The sequence below is a fragment of the Grampus griseus genome (assembly GCF_964374135.1).
Source record: "Grampus griseus genome assembly, chromosome: 10".
NCBI classification, from domain to species: domain Eukaryota; kingdom Metazoa; phylum Chordata; class Mammalia; order Artiodactyla; family Delphinidae; genus Grampus; species Grampus griseus.
In genome coordinates, this window is record NC_139004.1 from 22,193,742 (window position 1) to 22,221,702 (window position 27,961).

A 27,961-nucleotide genomic window follows, 5' to 3' on the forward strand; every position below is an offset into this window, starting at 1 on the left:
GGGCTGGATGATGAAGATGGTGCTGATGATGATGAGTCTTATCTTCATAAGTGAGAACTTGGAGAATAAAGGAAATTTTTTGCATGTGGTAGAATCTGAAGCTCGGGTAGTTAGACTCCAGCGCCCACACTTTTAACCACTAATGTCATCCCTCACTAATCTCAGTCCTAATAGTGTCCTGCTTTGCCCTGCTAAGCCCTCAATGGATCAGTAAAACACCTTTTTCCATTCCCTCCACTGCAGTGCCTTTTCATCAACGTGGAGTCTCCCGAGCCTCCCTCCCTGGGCTGAAGCCCACTCTGTTCACAGTAAAGAACAAGGGGCTGAGTCACTCCGTTCACTAGTTTATTGAGATTTGGGGAGCTCCTTCCCCAAGAGACACCACAGTGCAAAAGGGACGCCACCTCCCGCCCCACAGGACCATCTTCCATCTCAACAGTCAGGGGTGCCTTCCTTTGGTCAGGATTCTCACCGAATATCCACTGGAAGCAGCTCCCCAAACCTGCCCCCATTTCTTCTCCTTTCTTTCCCCCAGAAAAACACAAAACCAAAGGGAGCACTCTTGGGAGAGGACGATTGTGAGTGTGGACCGAGGATGGTCCATGAGCGCAAAGGAGAGGCTGCAGAGTGCGAGCGGAAACCAAGTGTGACAAAGAGAGGATGTGGGCAGCCACACCAAACATGAATTGGGGAAAAGTGCGTAACAGTGGCCAGGGTGGGTGTGTACGACTCTGTTAGAAGAACAGAATGATTTTAAGGTGCAGAAAGAAGAGGGTACGCAAGGCACCATGAGGGCACACAGGGAAAGTGCATGGATAAGCTTGGATGTGTGCACGCAGGGAAGACATGCTAGACAAATGGCACACGCCCACCCACACACGCCCTCACAAGGACACACCCATGACCATGAGAGGGGCACACACAGCCATGAGGGAAGGGAATACAATGGAGCATATGCGGCCACAGGAAGGGTGGAGAAAGCACGTGTGAAACGCGTGCGCACACAGGAGCCTGTGCAGTGGGGACGAGCAGGGGAGGGGAGGATGAATGTGTGTCTGGCAGAGAGGAGAATGTGAGCCTTGGCAACAAGAATGAGTGCCCTGCAGCAGCAAAATTCAAGAGGAACAAAACGTGTGCATGTGTGGAGGGGCAAGTGGGCTGGAAGGAGATTAGGATGGTGCGAGAAATGGCCAGGCCCTGTTAGGGTAGAGAGAGCACTCTGGGGAGATCCCTGCTGGATGGGAGCAGAGCACAAAGGCAAGGGAGCTGTGGGGTTGCCGTGGCAACGGGACAGAGGAAAAGAAGAGGGTGTAGGTAGTGAGGCTGCTGAGGAGCCAGTGAGTGAGAAGCTTCAGGCCAGGTACAAACTAGGTTATGAAGTAGAGATAGAAAATCATACGAACGAATGAGAGAACAGGGCCTGGCTCCGGGAGTACTGGAGACCCAGAAAACCCCGGGGCTTGCAGAGGGGCAGGTATTTACAAGAGATGGGATGGAGTAGTGTTCTTCCCACCTGGGGCTGGTATCCCCTGCTTCCTCCCAACCCCCCTCCCCTTCTCCCTCTCCCTCTCCCTCCGCCTATTGGCCTGTCTCCCCTTACACCGCCCTCACTTGTAAAGCAAGTGGACTCGACTCCCATCACAGCTAAGCCGGTCGGGGGGCTCAGGGGGCCCCCTGGGCAGGGCCCCCGAGGGGTCTGGGGGTGTCGGAGGGTGACGCCGGGAGCGGAGCTGCTGCCGGGACTGGAGCTGATGGCGCAGTTCAGAGACTCGCTCCTCTTTCTGGAGGAAGAAAACAATTGGGCGAGTGGGAGACAGGAAGTCAGGAAGGGCTGGGGGAGGGAAAGACAGGCAGAGGAAACTGTGTGGGAGACGCAGGGGCAGACTGGCAGAAGAAAGTAACGCGAGGCATGGGGGAAAGAACAGGGAGAGCCGAAAGAACACAGTGGGGCACCAGGTGAAGGAAAGAGATCAGGGAGACACAGGGGCTGGGGGGAGGGGACACAGGTCCATGCACACAGCTTCCAGTAACTCACGCACAGATTAGTGTCAACCCAGCTTGAGCACCCCCCAGCCTGACACTGCGCTGGCCTCTAGCTACAGCGGGGGCACAGTGGACACCCTGGGGACCTGCCCAGACCCCTCTCACTGGAGGGTACACTCAAGGCCCGCAGCCAGCCACCCCCAGCCCAGGGCCACCCCCTCGGCTCCTCCGCAGGTGAAGCCAACCGTGCAGCTGTGCTCCACAGCCGCCCCCACCTGCCGAGGCCAGCACCCGATTTTACCTGAGGCCAGCTCCACCCTTTCCCCTTCCCCATCCTCCTCCGCTCACTCCCTGGCCGCTTGTCTCCTGAGACCCTCCCTTGGTAAACCACAGGCTCCGGAAGGCTGATCTCAGACTCTGCCTCCAGAAGCCGGACCTGAGACATGGGCCTCCCCGACCCGCCACCAGCCCTGCCTTCACCGCACACCTCAGCAATGATCTTCTCCAGTTCACGGTTCTCCTTCTCCAACAGCCGGGACTTCTCCTCCTCGTTGTTGTTGGTCGAGGACCCCGTCTTCATGGTGTCCTGCGCCTCTGACTGCCACTCCCCTCGGGTGATCAGCCTGCGCATCTGGGGGTGGAGGTTAGGGGCATGGATGGCCGAGCAGGGACAGTGTCAGTGCTTAGCTGACGGTGGCTTGCAGTTGAAAAGAACGAAAACAAGAGGAACAAGCTGGGCCCGAAACAAGGGATGAAGTGGGAGGAGGGGACATGCGACGAAGGCATGGAGGGGACACGGGCTGGAGAGGGTGGGAGGACACCCAGAACCACACCTTGGGCACGAAGAGCACAACCAGGGTGATGTACGAGGAGAAAACTATGGCAAGAGAGGCAAAGGCGAAGGCCGCATCCTGCTGGCTGGACAGGATCATGGTGACCGGAGCCGTGATGAGACACAGGACCTGGGGGCAGAACATGTTTGGGGTTGCAGATCTGCCGGCTCAGACGAGAGCCGAGGTCTTCTTTCCCCGGGAGAGAGTCTATGGGGACAGGTTCCTGGGGAAGTTTCCATTTGAAAAGGACCCAAAGTCAGGATCGTCCTCAACTCTAGATTGAGAAGAATGCCAAACAAACTGTTCCAGCTCAGCTCCAGCTCTAGGTCAACCCCTCCCTCAAGGCAGGAGCTCCCAGGACCTCTATACACACATCAGAGTCCCCGAGAGCCAGTCCCTGGGCATCCCTGGCAGGAAATCTCGACTCAGATTCCAGCCTGTGAACCACAGACAACTAATTTCACCTGTTTCTGCTTCCTCATCTATCTAGTGGGGATGCTAATATCCACTTCACTGGGTGGCTGTATGAAGATTAATGTGTGCTTTATAGACTGTAAAGTGCTTAACAAATCCGAGACATTAAAAAACGTTTGAAGACTTCCACCCAGCTGACCCCACATCTGGCACCTGATTCATCCCAGGCCACTCCACCTGGATTGCTATAGTCCGTCCCCAGGGTCGATGCCAGGGGTCTGGGGAGCTCACCGCCACATTGTAGATGGCCATGCCCACAGCCCGGTGGTCGTTGATCTTCTCGGTGGACACACTCTTGGTCTCATAAGCAAGAAAGATACCCAGCAGCAGCAGGAGCCCCTTGTAGCCATAGAAAATGCCTAGGAGGGCAGGAAAGGGTCACGCGGGCGACCAGACCTTCAGGCTGCACTCACTCCCCTGCTCTCTGTGCTCTCTACCTGCTGCTACTCCTCCTGGTCGCCCACAAGGAAAAGGGGGCCTCCTCTCCAATCCACCCATTCTGACCTAGCACACCCCTCCCTGTCCGCTGCCCCCACTGTCCACCCAACTCGCCCCGACCTCACTCACACAGTGTCTCACTCCCTTATTCTCCAGGTGGGAAGACGGCTTTCCACGCTGAGGGTAGGTTTGCCATTTGTGCTTACAGGTCAGAGGGATGCTAAAAAGGCCAAAGGGGGCCTGACCCCTCACAGCCCCGGTCTTACTCCAGGGAGCTGACCAGACAGAGATGGTGTCAGGTCTGGAGATAAGGGTGAGGCATCATCACTGATCCCTCTGATGAATACAAGCTCTGCCTCATCCCTGCGTTAGACCTAAGCTCCTCACGCAAAAGACCAGCTCTCCCCATTCTCAGAAAAGATTAGTGCAATGACAAACAGGAGGACATTCGCACTGGGTGGACATGAGCTCTCTGCCTTTTTCCAAAGACACTTCTCCCTCCAAAGCTACTGTCCCTGCCCCACCCCACCCCCTGCCTTAGTGGCATCTTCCCCCATGTCCCACACACCAAGCCATGTATTCATCTTCTTGGAGCTGCAGTGCTCCAGCTGGGGCAAAATAGACACGTCGATATCTTCCTTCGGTTCCTCCTTGGCAAAAGTCTAAGGGAGAGACAGGGCCACAGGAAAGATGGTTGCCATCCTCCCCTTCCCACCTCTGCTCAATCCCTGACTCCCAACTCTGCCCCCTCTTTCTGATGAGATCCTCAATTCTGATGCCAGATCCCAGGAGCACTTGCCTAAACACCTTAAAAGTGCTTGTTCCCCCACCTTCCATGATATCTGAAGTCTGCACATCCTGCCAGCTCCCCACCACTTCCTTTCTTCAGAGGAATCCAGAGCCTCTGGTGCAGCTCCCTCCAGGAAGGAGGTAGAGCTGCTGAGACGCACTGGGCTGGAAAACACCTCCCACGAGCGGCTCTTCTCCTCAAGACCACACGCAGCGCCGGAGGCCCTTCCACCACTGAGCCCCCCTCGGCCTCCTGACCACAGGGCCTTCTCCCAAGTGGTACCTCAATGGTCCGGTGCAAAGGGTCCACGATCTGCCAGATGGCGAGGGTGAGGACGTCCATGCCCACCAGCAGGCCCACCGTGGCATACAGCTTCCAGGGCTCCAGGGTCTGGGTGAACACACGGAGTACAGGCGTGTTGGGGTGGGGGTCCTCCAAACCCCGAGAGCCAAGGCGCTAGGGACCGAGGCATCGGAAGCAGCTCACCTTCCTCCACTCCTTCTTTTCCTCCTTCTTTGTGAAGACCGTGTGGACCCACCAGATCTTGGTGAACATGGAGCCGTAGCCCAGGCTAAAGCCCAGACCCAGGAGCCAGAGGCGGGCCTAGGAAAGGAGAGAGGGCAGGAAAGAACAGGGCGGGGCAACAGGTGGGACTGTGCCAGGATGGGGCAGGCTGTAGGAGGTGACAGATGACAAGGCAGGCGGGACGCAGCCGGTAGGGGGGCCAGGGGTAAGGGGAGCAGCGGGGTGGCGGCAAGTCTCCCTACCTTTCATAAATTCCTCCCATCCACCTTTGCTACTTTGCCACCTGGGTGATCGTGCTAAAAGACTGGGTTTTAGTCACTTCTGACTGTTCTCCAGTGCCTACAGGTTGCAGCCTGAACACCTCCAGATGTGGCAAGAGGCCTTTCACAACACGGTCCCACCTAAATTCCCAGGCTCCTCTCCCCCCAGGCCCTCACCTGCCCCGTGCTCCAGCCCTGCTGAACTGCTCATTTGCTCGCCCTCACCCTTGAGTCTTTGCTACCCATAGGATGCTCCCTCTCCTCCTGGAGTAACCATCCTTTATTTCTCCAGCTGACAAAATCCCCTGCATCCTTCACTATTCAAATGCCGCCTTTGGTGAGGTCCGCCCGGCTACTCTGACAGTGAGCTGCTTTCTCTTTGCTCCCACAGCAGATGCCTCTCATATGTCACTGCAGCTAACTGTCTGCTCTCCCCCTGCATTAGGTCTCACTGGGGACAGAGAGCCTCTGAGGAACTGTAGGTGTATGTGTGCACGAATGCCGTGTGCACGAATGCCATGTGCATGGATGCATGATCAGGACAGGCACAGGGCAGAGGAGAGAGGAGTAAGGAGGGGCAGGGAAAAGGGTGGGTGTTTCCCACAGCATAAGAGAGAACCAAACAAATATTGCTGCTGAAGCAGCCCCAGAACCTTCCACGTACCAAGAGTCCCACAAGGCCTCCTCCCTGTGTGAGAGTGGTCCCTTCCCCCAGCTCTCCTTGCTGTTGGTTCAGATCCCCCGCCTCCGTCCTTCCGAACCACAACTAAAGCTCCCACGGGAAGTCCCCAGTTCTTGTTCTCAGCCCCCATGCCACAGACAGGCCACCCACCATTGTCCAAGGGTTCTCTGCGCAAGACCCCCTTCCTTCGCCTTCGATACCTTCCCCCTCTTCTCTGCAAGACATGCCATGGCAACCTTGGAACTGACAAGCGAGCTCCAGAATGAAAACTTCTGGAGGCACAGAAAGAAGGGACGGAGCCAGACAGAGACCAGAGGGGCGATGCCAGGAGAAGGAACTGGAACAAGGGTCAGGGAAAGACAAGGAGAAGGACAGGCAGGGGATGGCGCATCACAGAAGGCGCTCCTGAGGGGCCAGGAGAGCCATGCTCTGCAAGGGACCTGCCACCCCCTCCTCACCTGGCAGACGAAGGGGAACTGGCTTCTCCCGATGTGGTAACCATCCAGCCCGAGGGGGAAGACGGCAGCTAACGCCAGAGAGCAGCCCACAGCAGTCAGATTATTCAGGTTGGGCTGTGAGTTCTGGATGTAACTAGGGCAGAGGCAGAGGGTGGGAGAGGGAGAAGAACAGAATTACCCCTCCTCTCCAGGGAGGCTCAGCTCCCCAAACGCCCTACAAGGGCCTGACCCCAACCTCAGGGCCGGGGGCAGAGGAAGGCAGGCTTGGACCAGGCAGCGGAGCCTCGAGAGACAAAGCCAGCTGGGTCTTGGCGGGGCTGCAGAGGGCTTCCTGCACGGGACCCCGCCATACACAATCTATTAGAGCTGCACACTGTGCTACCCGGTCCCAAAGGCTTTTTTTTTTTTTTCCGTTAGTTGCTTTGGAGCAAGGATGGGAGTTATAGCTGGTTTCTCCTTTTTTGTTCCCATTGGTCACTGGGAAAGCAATAATTCAGAGTGGAAACCTCAAGGATGCACAGCCTCAGAAGCTACACAGTTTCCTTCTCACTCCCTTCAAGCAAATGACTGTTATCTTGGAGAAGCAGAAAGGACAGGGAAATGTCAGAAGAGAAACTTACCGGACATGGGAGTTATAGATGTTAAAGGACAGACAGACAACAGCTAGGACAATGCCCAGGCTGGAGAGAACGGATACGGAGATAAAGAGTTTCTGTGACAGGAAGCGGAACGTCTTGATGACCAAGGTCTGGTCAGCTGGGGGGGACCCTCCTGCATGGCACAGGGGAGGGGGAGGGGAGGGGGACGAGAAAGGAGGGAGGACAAAGGGATGAAGGTGGGACGGGAGAAAGGGAAGAAGGACAAAGCTGCTGATGGGCACCCAGGCCTTAGCTCTGAGGACAGGAGGCCCTAACTGCCCTGAATAGGGGCCGCTGCAGGTCAAATGCTCTTTGATGCTGGGGCTCTTAGGAAACAATCAGAAATGAGACTAGAAGATGGAGCTAGAAGCTGAGCTGTATCACTGAAGTTGTAGAGTCTTTTTTTTTTTTCGTTACTGTTTGTTCTTTGTGTTTTTCTGTCTTTCTTGTGGCAAAGGAAAACAGAGGGGAAAGAAGGGGATACTGAGAAATAAATTTTATGAGGTCTCTTACAACTCAAATCGAAAGCTGCAAAAGACAATCATAGAATCATGAAGCTAAAGTCCCTCAAAGTACCGAGTCTGGCCTCCTAACCTCAGGAGGAAATTTTTTTCAAAAACTGATCCATGATTTTACTGCTGTCAGGGTGATATTCCCAACGGTGTTTTTCAGTTATTATTAAAGGGAAGCTCAAACTTGTCAAAGAGTTCAAAGAAAGGAAAAAAAAAAGACTAATTTCAATTTGCTTAGCTTTTTTAAAAAAAAGCATAATTTAGGCCATGAAGCATTTATAGCAATACAGACACTGTCCTAAATTCAAATTATAAAAAAAATTTCCAAACTCCAGCAGTACTGAGAACTACTAGATTTCAGCTGGGCAGGGCAGATGGCAGCTGTCTTCCACGGCTGTGTCTCCCCTCCCTCCTCAAGATGCCAAACCTTTGTTTGATCAATAGAGACCTCCTTTCGCCCACCTCGAGTATCTTTCCCATTTCCTATCATTTAGCTCACCAAGCACACAAAGAATATAATTGCTCCCTTTTTCTCTTTAAAAAGCACATTTTAGCAGAAGACAATTCAATGAGGTTTTGCAGCCTCTCCTACAGTTCAAGCAACCATTTTCCTATCAAAGCTGAAGAGGCAACTCTAGGATTAAAGTAGCTGGTTTAGATACCTCAAGTCACCAGAACATCTGGGAAACCCAAATGGAGTTTCCATTTCCCACCCCCTGCCTCTGATCCCCAGTCATCCCAGCAATGTACTATTTTTAAGAGTGCATTGCTACCAACCGCCTATTCCCTCTCCAAATACACCAGTCTCCCCTACCCACGTCTTGGTGGTTTTATTCCCTTTCTCTGAAACCCAGCCCCTGGCCCATCTCCCGGCATATTTCAACCTAATGGCACCTACCACCCCACCCTCATTCAAACACCATTTTTCTGAATTGTTCAGAGGGGTTGAAGGAAAATATAAACAGGATCCACTTACCAATCCACTTATCCGTTTTGGACCAGGAAAGGTCATCCTTGGTGCTGTCATAATAGCCAATCTTCTTGTAGCTGCCACCTGGATGGACGATCATAGGAGGGACCACAGGTAGGTGAAGAGCCGATCCCAGGCATTCTCAACCTCCCACTTCCCTAAAGGAGTTCTCCATGGTCGTATCTGATTTTCCCTTCACCTGAGCCCCTGAAGGATACTTGGGAGGACCTGGGGGTCACTTGAATCAGCAATCTGACTTAAAAGCACTATAGGGTGGATTCCAAGGCAACGCAAACAAATAAGAATATCTTATATGCTTAAAGCCCTTCAGTGAAGAAGGCTGTACAGTATGTCTGCCACCCATTCCACAGGCTCACACCTCAGCACGATGTCTCTCACTGTGATTCTGGCTTCTAAACCTTTCAAGTGTTTCTGTTTATTCCCCCTCTCATGATAGACAGAATCACAGGATCTATTTTCCCAGAGGCTTTCATTTTAATTTTAGAAATTTCTCTTCCGTTGACTTGGCTTCTAATTCCTTAGACAAGTTGCATCTGCCTCTTAAAAAGCCACGAAGTGAAATTCAGTCACTCCTAAGATTTCTAGAGCTGCCCCAGTTACCATAACTCTCCCTTCTAAAGCCAATTCACACCCCTTTGACCATGACTGAAGTCTATTCCCTCTTGTCCTGGTTACAAAGAAGATCTGAGAGGGTGTGGGAGGTGGGGGGAAGGAAAGAAAGAAACTTTTCACAGGAGGCCAAGAAATGGTTCTTTTGGCCCTGCTCTAAGAGGCTGAGAGGGGGGTGGAGTTGAAAAACTAATTCAGAAGTTTTGCAAATACATGAAGTGCGCTAAGGTATAAGAAAATACCATCTAGAAAAGCCAAACTATACGCACTACAGAAAAATTAGAAATAATTGTCTACAAATCAAGGAAATGCAATGGATTCCCTTTAAAAATAGCAGGTTTCCCAGATTCGGCTTTTCTTGAGTCCATGAGTGCGCCACTAACAATTCATGAACCCCTCAACTCAAGCACCGAAGGGAAATCTTTCAAATCAAAATGGGGGCCACTGGGGAAGGAGAGTGGCTGCTTTCAATCTGCATGCACAATCACCGCAACTCAGAGAAACCCACCCATAGCTAAGCTTTTTATTATCATTATTATTACTATTATTATTATTTAGAAGCTTGATGAAAACAATTAGAGGAGCGGGCAGGAGGTAGGGAGGCACCAAGGCAATCTTTTGATGTCTCCTCCTGGTGTTCTCCTCCCAGACGGTGTCCTAGCCCAGCCCCAGCCTGGCCCCCGACCTCCCCGTTCCCTCACCCCCCTGTGCTCACCCTGTAGCTGCTCGATGAGTGTCCACGCCATCCGAGAGCCACTGGCATCAAACACCACATGGCCCTGAGGGGGAGAAACATGTGGAGGAAGGCAAAGCGATAAAAGCAAGAGCAAAAAAGAACATCAGGAACTCTTTGAATCCTTATGTTTTTGATGTAATCGAGCTTCTGAATGAATTCTATTTATGGCATTTGCCTGCATATAGGACATACCCCAGATGCCTATACCCTAGATTTTAGAAACATTATTCTTTTGAAAAGAAGCTTCACCCAGGAGATTTGAATGGGAAAAATCCCCAGATAGAGCACCAGGGGACCTGGCTTCTGGCTGTGTGACCCGAGAAAGCCACCAAATCCCTCTGGACGCTGTTTTCCCCCACTTTAAAAGGAATAAGTAGATGATCTTTCAGGCTGTTTCCTCTTTTAAAATCCTATAATTTTCATCTGACTCATAAATATCGGGACTGAAGAGAAGTGAGGGGAGAGGTTGAAAGAAACGGAATATACCGTTTCCCTTCTAGCCTTCCGTGGGGCTTTCTGGTTTGGGGGCTCCTACTTCCCTGGTCTGAGACCGATTATTGCAGAGAGGTAACTGAGAAAGACAGAACGCATGTCTCCAGGAGAAGGAGCTGGGAGGGGTCTCTCTGGATGGGGGGACAGAGGCAAGTGAGGGGCTGCTGTAACTCACGGAAACACCCTCGAAGGACGAGGAGTTCATTGCCCGGTAGATTTGGTCTGTTATGGTCTGGTTGTTGTAGTTGAAGTCTTCCAGGCGCACTCCTGAACGGCCACCCCCTCCAGACGTCTTGTTCAGGGCCAATGCCAAGGCCCAGATGGCATCATAGGCCAGGGGTGCCTCCTGGAAACCTCCCGTCTCCTCAGGGTGTCTTTTTAGTCGTTTGGTCAGTTTCTCCACAAACTCCTGGGACGTCTGGGGAGGGAAGAACAGGAGGAAAGGATTGGAGTGGGGGTGGGCTTCTGATTCTGCTCCGGCACTTCGACTTGAAAGGATGGTTTGCGTGCATGTTGTCAGATTGACAGTATGTACATTCAACATCTTTAACTATACCCACGTGTCTGTCTCAGATCAGAAGCTACTAGACTAGAGCAGGAGTTAGCTGGGTCCGATGGCCTTAGTGTGCACAGCTGCTAGCTCAGAACTGCAAACAGAGAAGTTTAATAAATAGATGCTCTGCATAATGAACAGCAAAGGATAGAAAGCAGAGAGGGCAAAGCAAAGACCTGGCTACGCCAGTGACGAGTGGCAGCGTTGGTGTTCTGTCAGCCTTCAGACTTTCCCAATAGAGCTGACGCAGGAACTAACAGCTCCTCCAATTCTGAAAGAGCCCGGAAAAGGTGACACCACAGCCTTCCTCACTCTGTCAACCAGGAAGATTTTTCTTTAGCATGCTAACTTCCTGCCAACCTCGTGTGCTTTCAGTTCACTGTCTCTTGGAGGGTTTTCAGAAGACTTGGGACTGCAGGAACACCCTTCACACATTTGAAGTCAATTATTCAATCCTTACCCACACCCTTCCCAACCCTCCGTCTTTTTTTTCCAAGAAAGCTAAAAAGAATAATAGCTCCTTTAGCTCTGTCATGAAATGGATCAAGAGACCTGAATTTCTATACCTGGCAGTAACATTGTTTAGCTAAATGACTGTAAGTAAATTGCTTCAGTTTTTGGAAATGTCCTCCATATAATGGGGAAAATCACTTCTCCCTTCTTTATCTCCCAGAAACTGTACGAGGAAAGGTTCAGTGGCCACCTCTTGGCATGGCACAGGTAATACACAGGGGCACTACACAACTCTGTTTAGATTTGGAATTTATTAATATACAAACATACTCTAATGAAGAAATGAATAGATGAATGAAGAATACATACAAATCTTTGTTCCTGGTGCCCTGCCCACTTTTCCTCCTATTCAACTTTCTGGAGACACGGGGGAGTGGGAAATGCAAAGGACGGGCAGTGTGGTGCAGTGGAAGCAGCCTGGGCTTTGAAGACAGGCAGGCCTGGGCTCTACTCCCCTTGAGGACAGGACCAGGTTCCATTCTGCTCTTAAACCTCAGCATCCAGCACTATGCCCAGCCCACTCTGGACAAATAATAAGTGTCTATAGATTAGGGCAGTGAAAATGCTCTGTTTGGTGGGTACATGTCATTATACATTTATCCAAACCCACCCAATGTACAACACCAAGTGAGCCCTCATGTAAGCAATGGACTTTGAGTGTCAATGATATATCACCGTAGGTTCATCAGCTATAACCACTCTGTTGGGGGAAGCTATCAATGAGTGAAGCAGGGAGCAGACAGGAAATCTCTGTACTTTCCTCTCAATGGTGCTGTGAACTTAATCTGCTTCCAAAAAATTGTCTTTAAGAAAAATGTCCATTGGATGGATAAATGGAAGGATGGCTCCTAATTCTAACTAAGCCACCTACCTGCTGTATAATCTGAAACAAGTTATTAAACCTCACTATGCAGTTATTCAGCTTTAAAATGGGAATAATATTAACTACCTTGAAGGGTCATTATAAGGATGAAATAACAACATGTATAAAATGCTGGGTATGAAGTAAGTTACATTTTCTCTTTCAACTTCATTTTTGTTACTAACATTGAAATCTATAATTCCAGCTCAGTATTTCAAGTCCTGAATCTCGAACTGTCTCTAAGGCATTTGTAACTATATAATCAGTAACATGAAATTATAAGTATCTAAGAATAAGCTCTATCTTTCCAACACTCCCCAGTTTATAAGATTGAAACCTTAGAATCACCTTAGACTCTTTGAAATCTCCAAGTCCTCTTAATTCTTTTGTTGAAATGTTTCATTAATATCACCAATCCTTAAACAGAATAATGTTCATCATAACAATAGCTAACATTTATATTGGCCTTACATATATCAACTTACTAAATTCTCAAATAATCCAATGAGGTAAATACTATTATATGCCCATTTTAGAAAGAGATAAGGAGACTAAGACACAGAACAGTTTCACTTGCCTGAGGTTATACTGCTAGTACGTGGAAGAGCTGGGATTCAAACCCATTCAAAGTCCTTACTCTTCCAACTACCCTACACTGTCTCTGTAAGCTGAAATGTCTCTCTCCGAGAGCACCCGTTGACAGACAGCGGATAGCCCGAGACTTTCTGAGTCATGCTTCAGCCTCCAAGTCCATCCGACCTTCAGTTCAAAGTAAACACTGCATCCGAAAATCACCCAGATGGGAAGAGAATCATCTGCTCCGCGTGTCGCCGTCCCCTGCCCGGATCCTCATACTCTCTGCTGGCTCCAGGTCACCACCACTAACACACTTGGCCACTGGGGGCACCACTGTCCCCACCCATGACTAAAATTACCAAAAAATCTCTCCCCTTTGGGTCAGCAAAGATGGTTGTAAATTTTCAAATGCAAATGTTACAAGGCGGCTTAAGGAAAACTGAACAACACAAATTCTGCAACCCATAGAAATTAGTGAAATGACCAAGTACAAATTTACGACCCTAAATTTTTAACAGCCCTGTCTGGCTGTCTCTCTGCACGAGAATAGGTGCCCAACGGTGATCTAAAATGTGTATCCTGAGGTAGAGTTTTATCTTCTATCATACCCAGGTCTGACGGGACCTCTATCCCAATCAGAATCTACTGACAATCTCACCCCCAGGTGTGCTGCCTCGCACCTGATCTCTAGTACAGCTCCAACCCAGAGCTACTTTTCTCCAAAACCACTCTAATCCACTCTCCCATATCTGGCTCCTAAAAACGCTTTCTCTAAGCCAGAGTTTCTCAATGTCTGCACTACTGGCATTTTGAGCAGGATAACCTTTTGTCGTAGGGACGATCCTATGCATTGTAGGTTGATTAGAAGCATTCCTGGCCTACTCATTAGATACCAGTTGTGACAACCAAAATTGTCCCTAAACATTGCAACCTCTGATTGAAAACCACCGCCCTAAGAGTCCCCAAAGTGTGTTCCCCAGACCAGTAGCATCTACGTCCCCAGGGAGCCCGCTGAAATGTGAAGTCCCTGTCCCCACCCCAGACCCACTGAATCAGAACTTCCAAGGGAAGAGCCCAGTTGTGGTTCTGACAGAAGCTAAAGTTTGAGAACTACTGATCTAAACATAAGGCCATGCTTACAGAGTGAAGGCAACTCTGCTGCTTTTCTAAATCTCCTTGGCTCTGGGCCATAGACTCGACCCTTGCTTCTGGTCCACTTCTCTTGGTCCTATTTGATTCACCTACAACCTCTTCTCTAGTCAATTGTTAAGATGGCATCTACCCTCTGAAAAATCTTGGCCTCTTCACCTGGCATTTTAGGCTACTGAGCAGGCCTAGCAGTAGCTCTAGACCTCAAAGGCAGACACCATCTTTCTCTAGAGATGAAGAGCCAGAAAGAGACCCTCCAGCTCATCCTGTTCAAAAGCCCAGAAGTCCCCCTATACCCCCAACCAAATCCTTGTGTCCTATCAGGAGCTCCTCTAGTTCCCTGCTATGGGGCAGAAGCCACTATTGGCAGGTCCTGGGCTCAGGGTACCAACAAGCCTTTCTGGCTTTGATTACCAGCTCCTCTTCCTCCACAGGTTCTCAAGGACAACTCACTTCTCAGGTGCTCTACAGGGAAGTGATCTTGCAGAATTTTTCCATCGTATTTTTCAACCAAGATCCCTTGGAAATGTCCCAGGACAGTATCCATGATCAGAGTACCTGTGGCAACTGACCTTTCCATCACAATCCACTGCAGAATAAAATTCCTGGATTTTATTTCTCCCTTGCTCAAAAACTGTCATCTGCTAAACAGTGTTAGCTGATAACAAGCTTGTTAGTGAGACTTCAGGGTTTTCCATGGGAGGTGATAGAGCAGAGGGTTTGGAGTTAGATTCAACTAGAATTCAATTCCAGCTTCACCACTCAGTAGCTGGTGACCTGCAATAAATCACTTAACCTCTCTGAGTCTCAATTTCCTGGTCTATAAAATGGAAATGAAAGTCTACATCAGAGTATTGCAATGAAGATCACTGAAATCATGGATCTAAGCTCCTGGTTTACTACATAAAAGTGATTATTACTACAACTTTTAACAAATAAGATATTAGGGTGGCTTTACAGTCATTCACTCACCCCTAGCATGCTCTCCAAAGCAGGTATTCCAGACCTGGGGCTACACTTGGAATAATAAGCAGACACATAGGTTGCCCTTATCAAGCTCACCCAAGATTCTCGTACTCTTTAAGATGCAGTGCAGAGCAAGAAAGCGGTCTCCCCGCCACACCACACCCTACTCACTTGTGCCCCTCACCTGTAGGCTGATTCCCACACCAGAGGGTGTGTCTTTTAGCTCCAGGTCTGTCACTAACCAGCTATCTGGAGCTAACTGATTTCAAAAGTCCCTCTACTTCTAAAATTCTAAAAGAGAATCATTAAAAAAGCATCAGAAGCCAAGCTAATTGAGTATCAGTCAGGAGTGAATATTAAGCAACTCTAAAGTGCTCTGAAATCACCAAGAAAATAAAACGAATTTTTGCCCAGGAACAGCGCTCCTATAAAGGTGTGCTTGCAGATACAGCATCTATATTGTCATTAACGCCTCTCCCTCATTTGACTTCTTGCCGACTGCTCCTTATTTCCATGGTAACAGCTCTGCAACTCATCAGGGGCCCACTGAACACACCACTCTCATAACTCTCTCTTTTCTGCCCAAGGAAGTCACAGCAGAGGTGGAATCCACAGGAAACACGATGCAAACAAGTTCTGGGTAGGCAGAGGCCCCTTGCCTTCCTAGACCTCCAAACTCCATACCTGCTCCCCTCACCTAAGAGACCCCTTCAGTCCCCTCCATCTGCCCAGGTGCCAGCTTCCAAGTCCTCACACACTCACCATGTTGGAAATGCTGCGGGTGTTGGCAGGGTTCAGCATGACAATCTCAGTGGTGATGTGGCCCTCCACCGCCTCGGTCATCTCGTCCACTGTGCAGTTGATGGACGGGTCATAGATCTTGAACCAATTGTCGGCATACCACCCGATGAGGAACCAGACGTACTTCTTCCCGAAGAGCCGCTCCTTGTACACCTGAATGCAGAGGAGGAGGGGGGCTGGGTCTTTGTTTTGTTTCTTTGTCTTATCTCACTTGACACTATGCAGCCTCTTCAGATTCAGAGAAGAACAGAGAATTGAAACAAGAAATCTACAAGTCTGGGGGTAGTAGGGAAGGCTGGACTCCTCCTCCTTCTAAGTGCCTCCCCAGCCTCTATTTTTAAGTGGTCTTTTCCAGCCAGACAGGGAAGATGGGATTCACAGGCTCCTCCAGAAACACAAAGCGATAGGAAAATAAGACCTGGAGAGAGTGTCACATGTGTGAGAAGACAAGGTGTGGAGTCAGAGCCAACAGACAGGGATTTCGTATCAATCCTCACCTCCGATCATTCGTTCAGAGATGCAGAGGGGAGAGCCCAGGAGACACCCAAGGCAAAGAGCCCACCCAGTGCCCCTCCATCCTCAGATTCCAACTCCACCTCACAAAAAACTTTCCGGGCTTCGGTCTCATAGAAAAGTCCCACGATGATCCGGGCGTCTTGGCGCTACAGAATGGAGAGAGAACAGAGCTTCTGAGGGACGCCGGAGGGGACTAAGCCAAGCACTTTCACAGCTTTGATTTCCTGTCCCAGAGTGCTTAGTGCAGGGTTCTGTTCAATGGGTAGTAGATAAATGTCAGCCAGAAGATGGAGCTAAACTTCCCCAGGAGATGCTACTGCCCCACAGAATCGAAATTATGTGACATGATGCAGGTGTTAGCTAATGCTACAGCGGTAATAAATTGCAATAGATTAATGTACCAAATCAACACATTGTACTTTTTTTTTTTTGGCCGTGCAGGCATGTGGGATCTTGTGGGACCTTAGTTCCCTGACCAGGGATCAAAACCACGCCCCCTGCAGTGGGAGCACTGGAAGCGCGGAGTCTTAACCCCTGAACCTCCGGGGAGGTTCCAACACATTGTACTTCTTAAACTTATGCAATGTCATATGTCAATTATACCTCAATACCAAAAAAAAAACAAAAAACAAAACCTGTCCCTGCGTGACTCTCCTTTCCAACCCACCACTGTTTTCCCCACCCAGACCCTTGCAGGCTGGGCCCATCACCCCCTGCCATCCCACCTTAAGGTTTTTGACGGGCACAGCTGGATCTGAGAAGAAACTCTGACGGAAAGTAATCTCGATTCCAGCCTCCTTTACCCGTTCCTCCAGGTCGTCCAGAGTCTTGGGTGGCGATGAGGAGCAAATAGAAAAGACACAGGGTACACAAAAGAGTAAAGACCGGAGGTAGTACAAGGGGCTGCGTTCTCAGAGCAAAGGAAGAGCCGTTCTGAACCTCCCTTCAACAGCCCTGTCCCCGGTGGGGAGAGTTCGAAGGAAAGCATCTGGAGTCTTAGGATGTAGCTTCCAGCTGGGAAGGTGCTTGGTGAGCCCCTCCTGAGGATCTGTGCCCAGGGAAGTCACCCCATCACCCCACTCCTACCTGACAGCCAAAATGGGGGAAAGGAAAAGAGAGGAACCAGAAAAGACAAGGCAGGGTCTAGTACAGGCAGGATGATGTCAACCTCAAGAGGCAAGTGGGCAGACAGACAAAGGCTCAAAGAATGTCCTGAGTCACTGAGAGAAGGTTGGGGGAGGATTAAAGAGCCACTGAACATGAGAGTGAATAGAGGACCCAAAGAACAGAACTAAAGAGAGGGAGCAGACTGTCTTCTCTGGGTACAGAGCCAGGTGTTTCCTTTCTTCCCCCACAAGTCTCCCTCTTCCCCTCCACCTCTCCTTGCATGTCCGCATCTCTGAATCAATTACCAGACCATGTACATGCACGCGTCTGTCTGCCTCTTTCTTCTCTCTTCTCTCCTTCTCCCTCCGTCCTCCCTCTCTATTCCCTCTCTTCCCTTCACACACGCCCACCACCTCCCCTTGAGTGCCTCTGGAATCTACTACTTCCATAGGTTCTTATCTCATATTCTCTCCCTTATCTTGCCTCAACTTTAGAGTGAACCTACTTTAATAGAACTGGGTCACTTGGAATCTGTCTGCGGGACAGAGCCTCAAAGCAGGAAAAAAAAAAAATCCTAAAACCAGAAAGTTGGAGAGGGTCCCAGAAACTCAACTTGTTCATTCCTCTGGCTACAGGAAGAACATGCACTTAACCCACTCGGAATGTGTTCTCTTTTGATAAAGAATCAAGGTCTTTGCCCCCCAAACGAATCCCGTGTCACATCTCTCTGTGCTGGGATTTGAGCAAAGGCTCCCTTCACCCTGTGCCTCCTCACCGAGGTGAAGACCTCAGTGGTCTGCTGGATGGTGGCGATCTTCTTCCAGCCCCACTTTTCGAAGAGTTTCACCCGGGTAGGATTATGGAGTGTGGCTGATGGATGAGTTCGGAAGAACGTAGGAAAGCGTTGCCGGTTTGACAGGGCCGGTGAACTGGAGCCATAGGAAAGCTACGAGAGATGGGGACAGGGTGACGTGTTTATGGCGGCCTCACTAAGAGCTGCCGAGAATTCCTTCAACCCTCCCCGCCTCTGGGATTCTCTCTCTCTATCCAAGCCTCCCTACCTCTGCCCAAGGAAAAGTGATTCTCAAAAGCCCCCTCCATCAGGGTGCCCTTTCACTGAGCTGACTTCCACTCCTTCTGATGGAGAGCAGGTCAGCTGCAGCCCTGGCAGGCCAGTGTTGCTAGGAGGCCAACTAGCTCAGGTCTGCAAAGGACTCTATCTCGGAAGTGGGCCCACTGTGGTCTGCAATACCCGCCCTCTTTAGTACAGCCCAGGGGACAGCCCCACCTTCTGGCCCCCAGGGCCTTGCTTACCACAATGAGGTTCCACATCCTGGCAGCCTCAGCCACGAGCGTGGACACGGAGCTGCAGCCAGGCATGAGGATGATCTTGATAGGGTCATTGTAGAGCAGCTCGTACAGGTACTTGGTGGCTTGGCCTGGGTCACACTGAACGAGGAGGGAGGGGATGAGGGAAGCTCCCCCAGGGCTCCTACCCTCCCTGCAACACCTACTCTTTTCTTTCCCCCAACAACCTAGTTACTTCCCCCACTACCCTCTGCTGAAACCCTTTTGTCATTATCACCATTTCTTCTCCTTCCTGAGTCTCCTTTCCCCTCATTCGTGAAACACCCTTCTCTGTCTTCCACCTGGCGCCTTACCCACACCCTCTGCTGCACACCCCCCATCAGTGTGTGTGCAAACACTGCCTTCCCTCCTTTCAGCGCATCCTCAGACATCCCCTAGCCCACCTTCGCTCCATCACCCCGCCGCCTTTCCCCAGGTTTCTATGCTCCAAACATCTGTGAGTAGAAAAGAGTCTGCAAGAATATGAATAAATTTTTCCTCAAGTCCCCAGACAGCCTCCTCAAAGCCATATTATGAAGAGTCCTCCCTCACCTCTGCAAACTCCCTCTCCCACCTACTATTTTTTCTCCCTCTTCTTTTTTCAGGGCTAGAGATAAATAAACAGGAGAGAACAGGGACAAGACCACCAGGGGGTCCTGGCTCAGCAGATCCATGTCCTCCTGCTGGGCTCTGACATTTGACGGGTGCATTAGAAAAAGAAGACATTCAGGGGCAAAAGGGGGTGGGGAGAAACAAGGATGAGGGAAGAGCTGGGGAGAATAAATAGAATGGGATGCTCAAGAAACCAGATGCTTTTAGGGGTGCCTGAAAGAGAAGAATGGAGCTGGGAAAGTAAACAAGGCGCTGGAGGGGAGGAGGGGAGGAGGGGAAGTGAGGGGAGGAAGAGCCAGCCATGGAGCTCCCACTGCCTGTTCCCCTCCTGCTGAAATATGACATTTCAGAAGCTGCTGGAGCCCCAAACGAAGTGGGGAAGAAATGGAAGCCAGTGGGGAGCCAGGGCAGAGGGGACAGACAGGAGACAGAGGGGACTGGGGAGGGTGATATGGGGGTGGGGGCAAGCAGAAGGAAATAAAGAAGGCCCCCTAGGGCCTCCTCGCTTCCCACTGAGGCCTGACATTTGGGACACGGTGGGAAGTTGGAGAAGGGGGAGCCAGGGGAGGCTGGCCCAAAGAACCAGCTCCCTGCTGCCCGCCCACCCACACCCCTGCTAAGGGCAGCGCTCAGTGTCTGCTCCACTGCGTGTTTGGAAGGTTCTGCATCCCTCCCACTTGGGCATCTTTGTGTATCTTTACCATTCTCACGTCCCACCTTCCCGCATCTATCACTCCAGATCCTGCCCCCAGCTTCTCCCAAGGGCCCTCTGTGGCCCTCTCTTTCTTGTCTGAAGAGAAGGTTAATAGAAACAATGAGGACAGATAAGAACACATAAGATACAGGCAAACAGGGCAATGTACGCTACTCCAGTGTCTCTCCTGTCTCCTCATTCCTTCCCGACCTTCTCTTACACCCTTTCCCCTTCCACGCCCTATTCATCACCGCACATCCCTTGCACCGCGTGATTCTCACCCCCTCTCCAATAGACTTCCTCCGCTGCTGCTCTCACAAGGAGCAAGGATCCGGATTTGCAGGCAGGAAACGACACTTTCCAGTTTGTCTGCCTTTCCATCTCCCCCTCGCTGCCTCTGCTATTTTCTCTTCCAGCCCCCCTTCTCTTGGGTCCCCATCTGCTCCCCAACACCTCCAGGGAATCACCTGTCATGGTGCATGAGTTTGAGCTCACACCCAGGGCTCCCCTAGCTCCCTTCAATCCCCTGTTCTAAAGCCTGCACCCATCCCTCCCTGTCCCTCTCCCCATACTCCCCCCAACCCCCATAGCCAGTTACCTCTCTTGCTCTCCTAAGCTTGACTCCTCCACAGGATCTGACCCTCTTTCTCTTCCTGCCTCTCCTACCCTAACTAATTCTTTTCCTGTGCCCTGCGGCCCTTCCTACAGGCATCCTGGGGTTAGCTTCATGGGATTTTGACTGGAAAAAGTGCAGATCCTTGGGACTCATCCCTGACCAAGGATTTAGAACCTGTATTTTTAACAAACTCCTCTGGGGATGCTTAGGTACACTGAAGTTTGAGAATCACTGTAAAAGCATCAGAAGGGATTCAAAGTTCCCTAAGAGTCCTTGCGCCGTCTTCTCCCCAAGCGCCCTATCTTCAACCCCGCTTCTGCCCGCTCCTTCCTCACATACCTATATCTAGGTGTAGATTGCTGTTCTAAAGAACGAATATAAATCCTCAGTCCACCCCAGGTGTTAGATCACCAAGGGCTCCCCTCTGTACTCTTTCACTCTCCCCCAATCCCTTAAGTCTCCGGGGCCTCCTATGACAGAAGATAGATTTGAGGTCCCAAATCGCCTTCCTTCCATGTGCCACATCCTTCCCCCATACTCCCAATCATTCATGTAGGGGATAGGGGTGGGAAAGGAATCTTGCAGGACTATCCCCTACTACCCCTGGACCCAAATTTTCTTACTTTCCCCCCTCTCCCTCTTCCTCACCCCCCTAACCCTACATCCCATTTCCCTTCTCACATCTCAGAGGCCACAGTGCTGCAGGGAAGACACTTAGGAGCCGAGTTCCACACGATGCCCCAGGGTCTCTCGCTGTCCCCAGCCCTCCTCCTGGTCCCCCTTCCCCACTGCCATTCTTTCCTGTTCTCTTTCTCTTCCTTGCGTCCCGACTCTTCACCATCCCCATGCTCTGCGGGGGCTCCTGTGTGGACCTGTAATCCCATCATTTTCCTAGTGCCTCTGCCCATCCCTTGACCATTAGCCTTCCCCAACCACAATATGCCATATAGTCCCACAATCCAGGAATCTGCGACAGGGCTGGGGATGAAGGGATGAGAAAGAGTCAGGTAGGGACCACAGCTACCTTGCTGTTTGTTGTGATAAATAAACTAGAGCGCTCAAGTCCCTCCAAATTTTGCTCATTGGGTCCCTATTCCTTCCAGCTCCAACCTGCTGCCAAGATTTACCTTGTTACCATGGTAAATGTAAACCCCAGATCCAGCTCCCGCCTCATTCCCTCCATCCCCCAACCCATCCCAGGGTTAGTTTACTCTCTGGAGGAACTGGATCAGCTCGTACCCCAAACCCATCCCCAGTTTCTCCAACCACTCCCCACCCCGGCACTTCCAAGGGTCTCCGGGAGCAGAAGGGTCAGCCTTGCAGCGTGATTAACCACCTTGAACCCCTAGACCCTCATCTTGAACCTCCAGCCCTTGAGACTCTCCCTGAGCTCGCGCACCCCCAGCCTGTCTTCTGCTAGTCACACATGGGAGGGGTCTGCCTGGCAACCCCAGGAGCGACTCACACTAAGGTACATGCAGCTGGCCCCCTGCCCCCCACCTCCCACCCACTCCCATGTCCGGGGCTACCTTGCTGTCGTGGTGGATGAGCTTGAGCTCATAGTCCGGCAGGATGTCCCTGCGGCTGTTCACGTCCTCCAGCGCCATCTCCACCGCGGGCTGGCAGGCCTGGCCCCCCGGCCAGCCCCCGCTCATGGGAAACAGCGCCCCGATGTACACCGCGCGCCGTTCTGAGGAGGGGTGCGGGGGGACCCGCGGGTGAGGCCGCGGGAGATGAGGGGAGTGGGAGGCCCACACCGGAGCCACCCCCGCCGCCATCACCACCAGGAGAGGCAGTGGCCACCCCAGCCGGGGAGAAGGGAGCCCCGGACCCATGGCAGGGGGCGGGGGTGGCTGCTGGGGGAGGAGGAGGAGCTCAGGGGGGACACTTCTCCCGGGGAGGGCTGCTGAGGGGATGTCGGGGAAGCGCCTCCATTCCTGGTTTTGTGCGGAGGAGGGGGATAGGGCCTCGGGGAAGCAGGGGGGGTTGGCTTCGTACGGCCCCCACGGCTCTAGCTCCCGCCACCGCCACCGCCACCGCGGACTCTCCTCGCGGACTGACTGACCGACCGAGGGGAGGAGGAGGAGGGAGATGCAGGGCTGGGAGGGGGCTCTGACGTCAAGGGCGGCGCGCGGCAGCCGGGGTGGGGGGGCAGAGTTAGGGAGGGAGGAAGCGGGCGGGGATGGAGGCGAGCGCCGCTGTGGGAACCACAGTGTGAGAGGAGGGGAGGAGAGGGAGGATGCGACCCCTAGGGTGAAAGAGATGGACGAGGAAGGGAAGGATCCCACCTAAGGGAACATTGGTGGAGGAGGAACGAGGCGAAGGGGCGTGCCGGGAGGGCGGGGTGGGCGGAGGGAGCCGCGGGAGGCTGAAGCCATGAGGGGCGAGCGATGGAGAAGGGGAGGACGAGAGTGGGACGCGAGAGAAAAGGGGCTGGCGCCTAAGCGTCTTAATGGGGGTGTGAATAGCTGGGGTGAAGGACTGAGGGTGGTGAGGGAGAGGGCGATGGGAAAGGTTTTGGAGAGAGAGGGAGAGCTGGGTGGGGAAGAGGGAGGGCCGTGGTACAGGGGGAGGTGATGGGGGTAGAGGAAGGGAACACGGGGCTTGGTGGACAGAGGCTGAGAAAGGGTGGTGGGAGAAGGAACTGAGATAAAAGAGAAGGGGAAGGGCGTAGGGAAGGAAAGGATGTGGGGAGGAGCTGAAGGAGGGAGAGTGAGGCCTGGCAATGGGTGAGATGGCTGGGCCAGGCTGATGGAGTCAGCAGGTGAAATCCTAGGAAGGGGGCAGGCAGAGAAGGTCGGAAGGAACCCCACAGGGGAGGACGAGGTGGAAGCTCCGGGTCTCCCAGCACTCTGCCGCCCCCTGCTGGGGCTCTGCCATTAGGCCGAAGCGGAGTCTGGGAGGAGGCGGAGCCGAGGGGCGTGCAGCCAAGCGGGGAGATGGGAGGGACCGCAGCCTCGCAGAAAACCGGGACTGGAGGCTGGAAACAGGTAGGGAAAGAAAGGGCCAGCCGCGTACTGGGGTGGGTGAGGGAAGGTGGGGGAGGAATGGGAAGGATGAGAACTCAGAGCCTAGGGGCAGAATCCCTGGGGGTGGAGGGCGAAGAGTGAAGGGTAAGGGGATTGCTGTGCACGCGATGAGGGTTTCCGATCTCACCTGAGTGTGGCGTTCGATTCACTGGCAGCAGGAAAGACGGGGATCAGAGAAGAGTTACCAGTGGTGCCCAGCTTCCCAGGCCTGATCCCCAGCCCCCTCCCACACCTGTCCATGCCGAAGAAGACCGGGGTGGGGGGGGGAGCAGAAGCCTGCGTTTCTGAGGGGAAGGTGCCTGGGGATAAGAGCAAGGTGGGGGCTGTGGGTCAGGACTTGTTGGTTTTCTTCTTTTATTTCTCATAGGACAACAGAATTTGAGACAGGTGTGCCAACAGCTAAAACATGGGTAGATCCTGGTTTTGTGGAGCCTAAATATTATAAAATTTGGGGGTCTCTCTTTAAGCGAAAAAAATTACAAATGCAATTGATTTTAAACTATTGCTGTTAAAATATCTTACTTTTGCAATTTTTACCAAAACCTATGACCATGTGAACACATTATTAGAACCTTCTACATTATTCAAGCACAAGAAGAGGCCTGTATAAGTGAGGAACCCTGGAGCTTAAACTTCATTAGCTTCTTAGCAAATCCACCCCTGGCTGGGAGTCCCACTTTCCAGAATGGAATGGTAAACTACAAGCAGAATAATTAGTGAGGAAAGCCAGGTCCAAGGATCTTGAAAGGCAGAGTGTCTACAAAGGTAGAGGAAGCATGAAGTATGCCTGCATCCCAGGAGAGAAGACTGCAGAGGGAGAATCTGGGTGCCCAGGAAAGGGGGAAGTTTGCAGAACTAGATGGAAAAAAAGGGGGTGGTGGACACAAGACGGATTCCCTTGGGGAATGATGGAGGTTGTCCAGGAGGTATAGAAAAGGACTGTCCTCTTCCCACCCCATCCCTCGGTAGTCCTTAATACTCTGACAATTCTGCCCCCACTTTTAAGTCTTTTAAATTTTTACCCTGATAATTTTCCACCCCGGATAGCCTTTTCAATATTATCGATTTTTCTAAATATGATATATGATTTATTGCTGAGTCTTTACAATAATTCAGGTATATAATGAAGGGAGAGGGATCAATTCTAGAAGAAGGTTATGCACAGAAAGTTCTAAGTTTCGAGAAAGGAACTGAGGCCGGGGAAAACTGGAGTAGTTAAACCTTAAGAAGGGTGATGGAGGGAGAGATTCACAGGAAAGGAGAAAATGTGAGACCCAAGGATTGGGAGCACGGGGAAGATATTAAAAAAGAGAAAGGTAAAGGAAGGAAGCCCCCAGCATAGATAAAGTGGACACGGGGGACTGCAGCAGCAAGTTTGAGGCAGGTGGATGGAGGAAAGTGTTAAGCATTCACCTCTGCCTCCCCCATGCCCCCCATTTTGTATAGCACCCTATTTTTCCCCACCATCCATTCCCACCCCACTCCCATCCTCTGACAAGCGTCCTCATCTGCTGCATGCAGGCAGCTGTTCCCCTCACCCTGGCAGTGGGGCTTGGGGGTGCTCCACTGGCCCTGACTACAGATGCTCCGGGAGCTGCCCACCAGATGGAAGTCGGAGTCACACCGGAAATCCACCCGGGCTCCGTCCAGAGCTGGGAGGTCCCCACCCGTCAGGAAAACCTTCCCATTTTCCAGGGTCAAATAAGACTTGGAGCAGATTCGGACTGTGGAGACAGGAAAATAGAGACAGGCGAGTTGGAGAAGACTCCTTCCCCCTAGGGAGCAGGGAGGGGGCTCAGATTTGAGTTTGGGTCCACAAGCATCCTACTCTGCAGGAAATCAGGTGTTAAAAGGATTAGCTTCTCTAGCTGCCACTCCTCCCTTAACCCTGTAAGCATCCACACATTCCAAAAAAAAGAAAAAGAAAAAAAGAAAAGAAAAAGAAAAAGCATTTCCATCCTAGGAACCCAAGATGGAGCTATAAGCACATAAAATGGGACCTCTTCAGAGTCAGCTACAGTGGGCGGTTCTTTGGCTTTGAAATGTGTGGATGTATGTAACTTTAGATGCACAGTCAGATTTGCCTTATTATCGTTGGCTTATACTCACGTTAAACTGGGTTTTAGTTTGGGGGTATATGGTCTCTCCGTTGGAGACAAGTATTCGAAAATGTGATGAAATCATTTTAGAATATTTTTGCATAATCTGCCACTAATAATCCTCAAAGAGACTAACTCACAAGATGAATAACCAAGTTATTTTCTCAAATGGGCAGTGGCCTAATGAAGGGAGGATGAAATAAAATGTGCAGGCTGCTAACTTTGCTGCCTGCAACTGCACACAGCAAAGCCCCTCTTACGTAGTAGTTGTTCAATAAATGTACTTGTGAATTTAGTTACAATGGATTTAAAGTGCTGACTTGCAAGCAATGATGCTAAGTTTGAGACAGGAAGAAGAATTCGCTTGAAGAGGAGAGGGGCTTTGAGAGGCTACTCACCACAGCGGCTGGGTGTGTCCATATCTGTCCAGGAGCCGTTGGCCAGGCACTTGCGGACCTTGGGCCCCACGACCTCGCGCTCCCCCCGGCACACATACTCAATCTCATAGTCCACGGGCAGGAAGTTGATAGCCTTCACCTGGTCTCGAGTCAGGCCCCTGTACCTGATGCCCCCTTCCCAGGGCGGGTGTATGATCTGGCAACCTGAGGGGGTGAGTCCAGAGGCAGGCGGAAAGAGAGGGATGGTGGGGAAAAAGGAAAGGCAGAGTCAGCAGCGGGAGGCAGGGGAGGGTAGGGCGTGGTCAACGGGCAGGTGGAGGACAAAGGGGATGGGATGAGGTGCGAGAGGGTGAGAGTGGGGAGGGGTACAGACCCTGGGCGGAAGGACACAGCGGAATGAGGCAGGGTCAAGGAGCTCACAAGTGGGAAGGGAAGGGTGCTGGTTGGGGTAATGGAGAAAAGTAACTAAGAAATCGTGAAAGGGTATGCTATGCGAGTGAGTTTGCTAAGAAAGGCTAAAGGAGAATCTGAGTTGAATTAGCATGGGGGGGGGTCTTACAAGGCCACCTGGGCAGCAAGGTGGGACCAAGGAAAAGGCGGAACTGAGGTAGCAATGGGGGGCCCAGAAAGAGGGGCGGGGTTGAGGGAATAATGCGGGGTCACAGGAAGGGGGCCTAGTGTGGTAACCGGGGGCCAGAGAAACGGGTGCTGGGTAATAATGCGGGGTGATGGAAAAGAGGTCAGGAGTAGTAAAGTGGGGCCGAGGAGACGGGGCTGCCAGGCCGGGATGCTACGTAGGGCCGACGGGATAGTAGAGGGGATGTGAGGAAAGGGAGAGTGGAGTGGAGGGGTGCCCGAGGTCGCCGGAGAAGGGTGCACCTTCCGAGGTGGCGTTGGGGGTCTGCGCCCCGCCCGCGCCCGGGGGGCGGAGGAAGAGTGGCGCCAGCGGCAGCAGCAGCAGCAGCAGCAGCATCTGAGTGAGAGGCGGCCGTGAGGACCGGACCGAGCCCCGCCGGCGCTGGCCCGGACCCGGGAGGCGGCCCGGCCTCCCTCCGGTCGCCTCCCGGGCTCCGACCCGGCTCAGCCCGGGGACCCGAAAAGCGCCCCGTGGAGGAGGCGGGGGCGGAGCCCGGCGCGGGGTGGGGGGAGAGGAGGAGAGAGAGCCTGTCCCCACCCTCCTCCTGCCTCCCTCGGCCCCCCCCACCCTCCCGGGACTCCACCTCTCACCACCTCCTCTCCCCCGGCCCCCGCGGCTCGCCGGAGCCCGGCTTCCCCACGCTCCCCGGATCGGCCGCCTCGCCGCTCCCGGTTCCTTCCCCGCCGCTCCTCTTCTCCCGCGGCCCCCAGACCCCCGGCTCGGCCCTCCCCGCGCGCCCCTCTCCAAGCACTGCCTCCCCCGGGCCCTGGCTCTTACCTCGGCGCTCCGGCCCAGCTCCCCGGCTCTCCCGGGCCTCAAGGCCCCAGGCCCCGCCGCTCCTCCCCGCTCCCCCCTCCTCTCTCTTCCACCTTCCCCCTCCTCCCGACCCTCCTCCCCGCGAATCCGGGCTCCTCGCCGGCCAGGGTCTCTCCTCCTCTTTCACCTCCCCCAAACCCCACCCCCGTCTCTCCTTCCCCGGGGCAGCGGCGGCCGCGGGAGCGGGGAGCCGGGAGGGAAGGAGGCGGCGCCGGGGACCGGGGAAAGCTCCCGGGCGGAGGGAAGAAG

General features: G+C 52.5%; 1 protein-coding gene across 3 annotated transcripts; it reads right to left on the bottom strand.

Annotated features, from left to right (window-relative positions):
• Nucleotides 1-337: 337 nt before the first annotated feature.
• Nucleotides 338-27,912, bottom strand: GABBR1 (gamma-aminobutyric acid type B receptor subunit 1). Of its 3 annotated transcripts, XM_082663072.1 has the most exons (23): nucleotides 27,674-27,912; nucleotides 27,139-27,232; nucleotides 26,260-26,463; nucleotides 25,301-25,486; nucleotides 23,890-23,910; nucleotides 22,263-22,423; nucleotides 18,779-18,913; nucleotides 18,240-18,410; nucleotides 17,083-17,184; nucleotides 16,438-16,503; nucleotides 15,803-15,994; nucleotides 10,597-10,839; nucleotides 9,909-9,972; nucleotides 8,570-8,647; nucleotides 7,064-7,214; nucleotides 6,444-6,576; nucleotides 5,005-5,121; nucleotides 4,801-4,908; nucleotides 4,297-4,390; nucleotides 3,522-3,649; nucleotides 2,817-2,945; nucleotides 2,471-2,614; nucleotides 338-1,781 (listed from the first exon to the last, which is right to left on the bottom strand). In XM_082663072.1, the coding sequence occupies exons 2-23, from the start codon at nucleotides 27,230-27,232 to the stop codon at nucleotides 1,608-1,610; spliced, it is 2,895 nt and encodes a 964-aa protein (XP_082519198.1). In that variant the 5' UTR covers nucleotides 27,674-27,912; the 3' UTR covers nucleotides 338-1,607. The 3 variants fall into 3 exon arrangements, with proteins under 3 accessions (XP_082519198.1, XP_082519199.1, XP_082519200.1); XM_082663073.1 differs by lacking the exon at nucleotides 25,301-25,486; XM_082663074.1 differs by lacking the exons at nucleotides 23,890-23,910; nucleotides 25,301-25,486.
• Between the last annotated feature and the right edge of the window lie 49 nt (nucleotides 27,913-27,961).